We start from the raw sequence: 10,597 nt of genomic DNA, 5'->3' as shown, positions 1-10,597 counted from the left end.
CCTGTGGCCCACGGGAAAAATGATGCAGCAGTTTCACTTGCTAAATAACGTTTTTTGCAGCTTGGTCGTCTTTTGCCCCAAATCTGCAAAGGAACTTAAAAGAGTAGGGAAGGAAATGTATTTCTTAAGTATATTTCAACAGCATCTTGCGCCAGTATTTTACATAGCTCATGGAAACATGAACATAAGTTGCCTTTTTTTTTTTTTCTGCAAGGAACATGGGAGTCACAAGTGGACTTCTCAGAAGTGGGGACAAGCTTGGGACAGAGACCCACAGATTTTTTTTAAAGCGGTTCTTTGGTGATTGAAGCAAGTGCATACCATCTTTAGGATGTGGCAAGAGATAAAGCAACAATAACCATGGAACCTGGGGTATTTGTAAGATGTTTTTTCCATATTTAAATTATGCAACCTACACATAGTTTCTTCTTGATGGAGACTTTCTGGTATTCTTTCAAAACTGCAATTGCAAGGTGTAGTACAGAGACTTACCAATAAAAATGATATGCAAGAAATCAATCTATGTACCTGTCCTGGCTGAAAGAAGGGAATAATAGCCTTCTCTATAACTTACTGTGGACTTTGAAGAATTCTAGTAATGGTTATGAAAATCATAATAACAACACCCCTAATTCCTGGAGAAAATTCACAAATGATAGTGGAATTTATAGATTAAAAAAAAAAAAAATAATGCATTCAGGTCTCAGGGTAAAGTTAGCTGAAACAAAAGGATGTTCTTAGTGTTCTCTGTTCCTTGCTCTTCTTTTTTTTAACATGAGTTTTGTCATCTGTATAATTTCAGTAGATGCATGTGTGATGTTGATGTGGGAGCTGCACAGCTTCTCCCCTTTCATAGGACACAGTGCATTACCAGACTCTCATATCTTTTTCCCTAGGTTAATCTGCATTCAGATAATTCAGTGAGAAATATTTGGGGAAAAAATGCCAAATTCCTTCTAAGTTCTAGAATTTAAGCAGGCCTAGTAACGCCATTACTTTTCCTAGTGAATTGATTATTTTTATTGAAATATAATTACTTTTCTGAAATATAATTACTTTTAAGAAATTAATATTATCTCTTAAGTTTTGGTGGAGTGTTGCTGTTTCAGTACAAGGTTTTTACAAAGTCAGAAAAAATTAGTGTTAAAAAGCTTAATTATTTCTTTAACTGGTAAAGTTAGATTACTGAAATTGACATTTTCAAGATAGTTTGTTTGTATATGAAATTTTAGCAGTTTCAAAATTTATTGAAATGTATGTTGTAATGCCCCACACTTGTGATCCTGTGAAAGATTAATGGAAAAGGCCTCTCGTGTTTGGGAAGGAGCTATTATTTCCTATCTGTCTTTAGGGAAAGTCCCGTAACTCTACTGTGTAGTATATCTGTTCCCTTCTCTATATCCTCTTTAATATAATCAATTTTGTGTAGTAAAACCACATGACAATAACTTAGTGTGTTGTTTGGAGCTCTTGTGCTGGGAATCAGAAAAGTCAGTCTCAGTCCCTTATCTTGTGTAGCAGCATAATACATTTACCCAACTTTCAGTTTCTATTTTGTTGAAAAAGTTCTGCACCATTTACCTACTGCAAAGGAATCTTGTCAACACTGACTCATCAATATTTAAAAAGAAAAAAAAACAAACATAAAAATCAAGCTTTATTATTTCCAAAGACTTCAAAGTTTAAAAGATAGACCCTTGTTTCACATCATATGTGCAGAAAGTATCAAAGAAATATAAATGACGCTTGCTTAAACAACTGCTTTGGTGTTGGTTTTTTTTCTGTGGTTTGGTTTGGTTTCTTTTAGAGTGTAGTGCCCGCACTGGTATTTATTTCAGATACTTTCTGAATGTTGCCTGATCTTTTCTCAAACCCTTTGGAAGTTGAGAACTATAATTTACATTTAGAAAGAAAAGTAGAGAGTCGGAAGGGTGTTGAGGAATGTAAGACTCGAACCAGTCAGTTTCTCAGTAAAGATAGCAATGTTCCGGGAATCCTTGTCATGCACCAAACTTGTTAACCATCGTATTTGTTTGGTCAAAACTGAAGACAGACAGATCTGCAGGCAGTTAACAGAACTGACCTAGCTAATGTGGATATGCTGTTTGAAGTTAGTGACAGCAATTCCCTCAGTTTGCTATATTGGCAACTCTAAATATATTGTTTTGATTCCTGACTTAACAAAGGCACGGCTGCAAAACTGTTGTGTGTGTTGGTTTTTGTGTGTGTTTGTGTTGGGTTTTTTATAGAATTTTTTTTTTTCTTTATGATTGCAGCAGAATTTGCGGTCTGAACCTCTCAAATCCCATTTACCAGAATCTTCAAAGTGGACACAGAGGAATGTAGTGCAAAGGCTCAGTCTGCACTTCGGTGTTTCCTGGCATAGATATGATGACTTGGGAAGGAGTTAGGAGAAGGACTGAACCCTAAAGAAACATACCCATGTTAGGAGTGATTTTCTTCATTGATCCAAGAGGCAAATTCCATTCATAAAGCCACTCTTCAGATCAGCCCTAAGGCATGCGGCATCAGGTCTACACAACTATGAATGTCTGGCAGGTTTGAGTGCAGCATCCATTCAGAATTACCTAAGCTGTTTTTTCACTGGTCTTTGGAAAGAAAAATATGGGACAGTCTTTCCAAAACAACTATTTAACTTCAAAAGCATACTGTGAAGGTATTAGTACTACAGTTCGTGTATATATGTATAACGTAAAATGTAAAAAGGTCCGTTTTATCTGGGTCCTCTTCTAGCTTCCAGGTTGAGAGCGGGGTGAGTAGATTGACAACTTTCCTTTTCCTTCTCCCCTATTCTTTCCAGGTTTCCTTTTTTTACATGCCTGGAACTCTCTTTCTGGTCTGGTAGGTTTAAACATCACCAGATTGGCTTTTATTACATCCTTGGTTAAGGAGATAAATCCTATAGTATTGTTTTTAAGTCATTGGAGCTGTAATAATTTGACCACGATCAAGTCAGGGTTACAAGGAAATAATTTTTTTACCAGACAAGCAGATACATTTTGAACAAAAGGAATACACTTGCCACTCTTCAAAATCTTAAACAGAAGTAGCAATTTGAGAAATGTTTCTCTGAGTTTAATTTAGTAATTTTTAGTTCATTTGGGTGATGCGAGAGAAATAGTCATTGGTATCTATGTAATTTTTTTTTTTATGTTTTGATGGCTATGATTTGTAGAATATTTGCATTTGTCTGCTTTCTGTCTCTTTGAGTTCCATATTACTCAGTGCAAACAGTTAATCAGGAAGAAAAGAAAAGCATTTTTCATTTAATATTCATAGTTAGGGTATAGGCAAGTGTGGATTGTGCAAACAGCTGGAGGAAGTTACACCTATTGGCCCACCTCTGCCTACTTGTTGCTGCTTGTCTGCGCTAAGTATTGCCTCTTCAAATCTTCTGGTGGAACTGCTTTTGAAGCTTCTGCTTTGCCGATGCCGGTCACACTTAGCAAAATAAACCTTGGTGAGTGGTCAACTCATGGTCTGTGGACTGCTTTTAAGGCATCTGTAAAAATTAAGTAAGAAGTTAGAAGCCAAATCTGCTGCCAGGAATTTGCACATCGTGTGGAAAAAATATTGAGGTCTTCAAAAAAAAAGTACTGATTACTACCGACTTAGAGCTTCTGTTTAAGTAGAAGACGTTGCTTCTGTTTAAGTAGAAGATGTTGCTTCAGTTTAAGTAGATGTTGCTAAGGGAGTGGTCTTTCTTGCTAACACAAGCCAAACTACTATTAAATGTGAGACAACAGTAGCTTTTGGGAAAACAGCAGGGACATGCTGCTGAGAAAAGCTACCTAACAGCCTTCTCTAGAAGAATTTCTGTTCTCCATTTTATACTGGTAGACTTTTTTCTTCTTTCCTCCCTTGGAGTGGCATATTGGTTTTGGAGTAGTGATACTGTCTTTACAGACAAAATAACCATATCGTGCTGTTTTAGACAGACTGACAAATCCCTTTCTATTGTATATGAGATTTAAGTGTTTATTTCATGTACTTCCATAATTCAGAGTTGTCTTAAAATAATGAATTCATTCTGAAGAATGCAAAACCTTTTGTGAAGCTTGCTGAATGTAAAGTTAGGCTTTGGGGCAGAAATATAGTTTTTTGAGGAACTGTCTGTGTCATTATGTGTAAGTAACAGCCCTTTCAGCACTGTTAAACTGGAAGGAGAATAGAAGATACCATTCACTGTGAAAAAATGGGGTGTGAACATGTAAGTTATGTTGTTAAAAAGATTGTATTTTCTGGCTAATGGGCATGGTGGCTAATGTAATTGGAATACACATAGAGCAGTAAGAATTTGAAATGCCCTGTGACACAATTATGTAAATAATTAGTGAACCCTAAAATTCTTTGCTGCTGCCTGGGCCCAAAAAGGAATATCTGAAAAGACATTGTCCTTACTTTAAGAAAGGATACGGTGCTAGTGACTCTGTTCGTTACTCTGGATAAGGCTGACAGGCTTAAAGAAAATAAAAGATCTTGAGCAGTGCTCACATAGAAGGCCCTTACCAGGGTACAGATTGAGAAGTGTCAGTCAAAATTCAGAAGTTTCACAGAGCTGTTTTGTTTTGGCTTGGTTTTTTTATAAACGTGTGAAAAAAGGCAGACACGTTGGAATCTTACCTTGTTTTCTGGCAGCTTGTTGCCCAATTTAGTGGTAGCCTACAAGGTAATTTGGATGTTTCCTCAAACCCTCCCAGGACTTCCTGGCTCTTTATCCACAACCCATTAAGTGGAATTTTGTTGTGGTATTGCTGTAGTAAACACTCCTTTCTTTTTGTGTGTGGGAAAAGGTTGATTTGTTTGGTTTTTTTTTTCCACAGAAAATTTCAGAAGTTTCATTTTACTAGAAAAATACACTTTGAAAACCCAAAGCCATACGCAAAATGTGTCTATCATTCTACACTCAGCTCTAGAGAAAGGATGAAACATTAAAACGTGTTGTAAACCTTAATGGATTATTCTAGTGTTTCTGTTAGGCAGTTCTTGTATCCCAGAAGAGAAAAAGAAATACAGTTCCATGGTGAGAGGCCGGCTCAGCAGAGAACAGGACAAAAAAATGAATAGCGCAGCATCTTTGTAGCTAGATTGGATCGGAGACACAGCAAGTTTTTTCTTCTAATGTGGTTAATATTGCACGCTCTTTAGCTACTCCCCTTGTCTCTTTCATTTGGCTTAGAATTGGTTCTTGCACAGAGTGAAAACACTGAAGATATACAGTGTTCTTTGTAAAATGACAGTGTAACTAATGTCTAGAGTGTCTTGGATGTAAACAAAAAATATTTTTTAGAAATAGGCAAGTTATAAAAGGATGCAGGAAAACGGTGGGGTGGTCATAATAGAAGAATGAATGGGTTTTGTAGTGCTTTGGACCATGATGTGGAGTATTAGATGAAAGACAGGAGTAGATAACTAAGTCATACATTCATTTTGGCAAACTCTATGTAGAAGAGCTAAGAATTAGGTGTAAGAAAAGAAACATGGGCCTTGATAAATGCTAAGTTTTGGGGAAATAAGGAGAATAAAACTTTGGTTTGTGCCATTAATAGTGGACAAAGGATATAAAGACAAATTTGGGAATATCATAATCACCATAACTCAAAATATTGGGCAATATACTGATTAGCAACAGGAATCTAGATCTACTTCCCCCCCAACAGAAAGGTTAAGCAATAGAGCAGTAGTGATATTGAAAAAAGGGGGTCAATGGAGCATTTAATAAGGTTATATACAAGGAAGATGAATGATAATTATACTATTTTATGTTTCTTATAGGTAAATGATGATAATTATACTCATGGATAAAAAGCAGGCAGATTGATAAAAAAAAGATTATTTTGGCTGCATTACATCTATTTTGCTCTTGAAATTTTATCTTGAGTGAAAAGAGCTGTATGATATGACTAGTTAAGAGTGAGAGTAAGTTGAAATTAGTCTGTATCAGAGATGCTAGTCTTACTTGGTAGCTTAACGGGTGTCGAGGCCATTTCTATGAATCATAAGGAAGAGCGCAGGGGTTGATGGGTGTTTATAGAGATTGCCCAAGATGTGATTATTGTGGAGGGCAAAAAAGGTAAGTAGGTGCGATTGCAGGCTGAGGTAGACTTGGACCCAGCTGGACTTCAGACTGCTGGTTTCTGAAATTTTACCTGAACTGACTCCAGATTTTGTAGAAGTTTTAAAAAAGAGAGCAAGACCAAAATCCCTGAAGCCTATTTTTTTCCTTAACAGCTTTTAGGACCTTGACGTTTATTAAGCATTAAGCAGCATTTAGGTAAAAAGAAATTAAGTGTTCCTTTAGGTATTATATATGTTTTTTTTTCCTGTGGATGTATTCTGTCAAATTCTGTGTAATATTGATTTTGCATTGTCTGTCTCAAGTTTGTATTCACTCTGGTAGATCACACTTGATTTTCTTTATGTTTTAGGCAGCAATTTTGAAAAATAGGGCAGGGCTAAGCTGAGACAGTTCACGCTTTCTATAAGAAGCCTGAAGAACGTGAAACAAATTCAAGATTTCTTAAGTGTGGTTTAATGGTACCACATCCAAGTATGTTGTTTTTCTGCAGTGGCTGAATCATTAAAACAACTAAAAAAACCTATTGTTGCAGTGTGCTTAGATGGCATGCTTAACAGTAGAGGAAGACTTACCTTTTAATATGATAAGCCTGCACAAACTAATTCAGAAAGTTTAAAGGACTGGTGATATTTCTTATTAGGGCATGTTAACAGGGGAGTGAAATGACGCTAGTGCAAACTTTGATTGAAGTATGGATTAATGGAGCTTTGTTGCTACATTAGGTGATGCCGGATCTACGTATGTAGGCTTGGTGTGCATCTGGGTTTTGGATATAAAATAGGTCTTTGTAATGCACATTTGCACATTCAGTTAAAAAAAAACCTGGAGCCTTCTGTCAGATACAGGGGAAACCCCATGTTTTAAAGAACTATGGCTACATTGATCCATCTTAATAAAAAATTTCACAATTTCACATTGTTGTTGAACAACTATCATTTCTGTGTTGAAATATGGCCTACAAAACATGCAGTAGTCCTCTCTTGTGCTGCTTGGGATGATGTACCTGTCATGCAGTAGTGTGGAAGTCTGCACTGGGGGGATGCATTTCCCCAGTTCAAATTCACATCCAGGGGTTAGGGATGCTTTTGATATGGCAGCATGTAATGATACAGAATTGGCAAAAGGAGAAATTGTGGGAAAGAAGCATTGGATATTCTTTCCGCTGAGACTGACACTGCTGCGAAAATATGCATGTATATCCCCTTTCTCCCTGCCCCCACTTGCTTGTGCTTGCTGGTTAGTTGCTGACTACAGTTGCATGGTTTCTAGATTACATTGAACTAGAGTCACTTCAGCACATCTTATCAGCACTTAAAAGAATAATGCAAAATATCACTCACTGTGAGTAAGTTGCCGTGTGTCAGCTTCATCAAGGTAATTGTCCATGTATATGCATTTATCTATGAGAAATACAAGCTATGAATCACCATATCTTGAAGACAAGTTTAAGGGCAAGGTAGTAACAAACAATTTTGCAGTAATTGCTTCAGCATTTGCTCTGTTATGTGACTGTAAGATAATTTGAAAATACAAATACATTAAAGATGGAGGGGGAAAATAGGTGATCTTGCGTCTCAGTAAATACTGTGTATCTTCTGTGAAAGAACACCATTAAGAGGCTTGCTTCAATGGTTATAAGTGAATATTTGAGTTACCCATCGTATTTCAGTCTTGATAGGAAGGGCTGATAGGCCAAAAATGAGATCAGTGGGAGACATACTGTGCCCTTCACAGGGAATAGAAATGTATTAAGCATGTTCAGTGAAGGTCCAAAGAGATTTTTTTTTTTTTACATATGTGAAACAAAATATTATCACTTACAAACAAATTTTAATTGATTTATAAGAAATAAACCATAATAAAATAAAAACTATGGTTTAAGTATCCAGCGACATGTGCTCTAGTAACAGTTTTACTGTTAAAAATCCTGTTGTTTAAAACCCTAGCTGTTGGACCTTTGTGATTTCATTGCTGAGATAAATAATTCATTTCTGTGCTCTCACCTGTATTCGTGACTTTTTTTCTTCAGATAGTTTAACCACATTCTCTTGCACTGCCAGGGGAAAAAAATCTTGAAAACTTATCTAACCTTTAAAGATGAATAAATCAGGTGTCATTTCTGTTAGGGAAGGAATATACATAAACATGTACTTGTTTATATATTTCACTAAATACAATCTTTTTTCATTTGACAGGATTTGTCTTTAGTGAATCTGAATCAACTGCATTAGAACAATTTGAAGGTGGCCCTTGTGCTGTGATTGCACCTGTACAGGTAAGATGCATTTATTATAGGAATAGTTTAAAATTAGTAAGCCCAAAATTTGTTCTTTTTTCTATATATGTGGAACTAAAAGAAATACTGAAAAAATTGCAGATCAGTTGTATTTTGATTTCATAATTATAGTATGGAGGAGACAAAAAACTCAGTAAAAAGGCAGAGATGGGCTGATTTTGAACTATGATTTTGCAGAAGTGGATTTGTTTGAGGAAGTGCAGCAGGTTGATCCAAGCAGAGGTAACTTTAAAGTGGGGAATGCAGGATAAAGGGGAGAAGTAAAAGATCAGATATAAATGTAATCCTAATCCTTTCTCATCTCTCAAATTCCCAGTCCTTAAGAAGGGTAATATCTGTGTCACAATGGCTGCTTTAGCAAACTGTATTAGAAATATTTGAATTAATCAATTTTCAAACCTAACAAAGTTTGCTATGTAAGAAAAGGAGAAATGTTATACTTTCAAAGTCTTAGTTAGCAGAATAATTGAAGTATGTCAAGTGAATATATTTTATTCTGGATACATGCTTAGGATTTCACTTGTGCTTCAGATACACTCAACCAACTGTGATTGTCATTTTTTTGTTTTCTTACTCCGTTGTATCTTGTAGACTATGTGCGTACTCTTTGAAATGCTGTTTCTGGGGCAATTCCGATTGCTGTGTAGATATATGACCTGTAGGCTGGATCTGTTCTGCTAAAGCAGTTTGCCTAATCTGCGATTGCTCTTCATTCTCTTAGGAGCACCCTGTAGAGACAGGCAGCCATTGAGTCATGGGCCAGATTACTTTTTCTGGTAACCTGCTCTTGACTCCTCTTACACACAGGTCAAATTCTGCAGGTATGTCTAGGTCTGAGTTGAGGCCTTGTCCACTGATAGGGGACATATTAAAGTCATGTAGCAGAGTTAATCTGATCATGAACTGGAAGGCATCTGGGTCAGACAACTGAGATTGTGGAATTGTTTGTGTCTCTGGTGTGTGTAATGTGGTAGTCGTAAAACCTCTGTTATAGTTACTTCAAGACACTCTAAAGGTTGGTCCTACCAAAAGACTTGTACCGCAGGAAGGAGCACCACTTGCTTAGGTTGTAAAGAATCAATAGAAAAATATTTTGTTATGAATTGCACTCTGTAACATGGCTCTACCTAGTTCTGTGGTCTTAAAACGAGATGTAGAGTGTCTGGTCTCTAATGTTAGAATTACAAGTCTTTTATTTGGGGGGAGTGGAGAGAGTAAAGAATAGGACCAGCCAACTCCTTAAAGGCAGTGCCAAGTCTTTACCATATCAAATGTTCTTACAGACAGTGTTTTTCGAGATTTATATGTAGTTCAACTTCCTTGAAATAAAGTATTTAAAGCATGTTTAAAAGTGAGCTGAGTTCCAGCTAAGGAAGGAGGAAGGGATCAAACAGAACTTGCAGTGCCTGCTGCTGTTGTGAATTACTAAAAAAGATGTCCGAAAGATCTGTGATGGGAGAACAGGCTGAGTCTGTCAGGGAAGAAGTGAAAACTGAAGCAGCTATTTTTAAGGTGCTGCAAATACCTGAAACAGCATCTAATAGAGTAATTAGAAAGACCAAGGGTCTGCTTCCCAAAGTTTGTTCTTTCATTGTTCCTTCTCTGTAACTTAGAGCATATCTTTTTTTTTAATTGCCACATTAGTGTTGATGGAAAACAAAGCAGGGATATGGAGATGCATAGGTTTTCTTTAACCTGATCTGCAAATTATGATTTGCAATGGTTAAAAGAGGTGGGCTTTTTAACTACTAAAGGGGTTTGTCTGAGTGACTAGAGTTGTTTTGTGCTACTCATCAGTTATATTGCAAAATATTTGTGCCTCCATTACTGCAACCCTGGAGTCTGGAGATGTTTATGTAAATATGCACTCTGTGTATTTCAAGTGTGCTTGAGGTTCAAAGTCAATAATGTTGAATGTAGGTATGAGGCCACCTTTGTAGTTAGTTTGAATGGGGAAAATGAGTAAACAGTGCAGGCTCGGGGTCTCTTACTGAACGATGAGCGGCTTGAAACCCTTCAAAAACATGCAAAAATGCTTTGGTATAGAACTTGTGACATAATGTAAAAGTTGTTGTTGTCTTGTATGTAAATATTATTTTATGCTTTGATAACAAAGGCATTCCTTTTGAAGAGGCTTTTTACCAGCGAAAAGTCTACTTGGAGAGACTGTCCAGGTACTGAGACCTCTTTTTTTCTCTTTC

At 36.6% G+C, this 10,597-nt stretch overlaps 1 protein-coding gene across 12 annotated transcripts in view; it reads left to right on the top strand.

The window, feature by feature from the left end:
• MINDY3 (MINDY lysine 48 deubiquitinase 3) overlaps window positions 1-10,597 on the top strand; it is a 60,441-nt gene that overhangs the window by 501 nt on the left and 49,343 nt on the right. For 2 of the 12 annotated variants that reach the window (XM_075143848.1, XM_075143852.1), the window contains exons 2-3: window positions 8,296-8,375; window positions 10,513-10,570. In XM_075143848.1, coding sequence (XP_074999949.1) covers window positions 8,296-8,375; window positions 10,513-10,570 — 138 coding nt within the window. The other 10 variants (XM_075143860.1, XM_075143853.1, XM_075143858.1 and 7 more) reach the window with 10 other exon arrangements.

Source organism: Calonectris borealis, chromosome 2, assembly GCF_964195595.1.
Source record: "Calonectris borealis chromosome 2, bCalBor7.hap1.2, whole genome shotgun sequence".
NCBI classification, from domain to species: domain Eukaryota; kingdom Metazoa; phylum Chordata; class Aves; order Procellariiformes; family Procellariidae; genus Calonectris; species Calonectris borealis.
The sequence above is the reverse complement of the archived record's forward strand: the minus strand, read 5'-3'. Positions and strand labels throughout refer to the sequence as shown.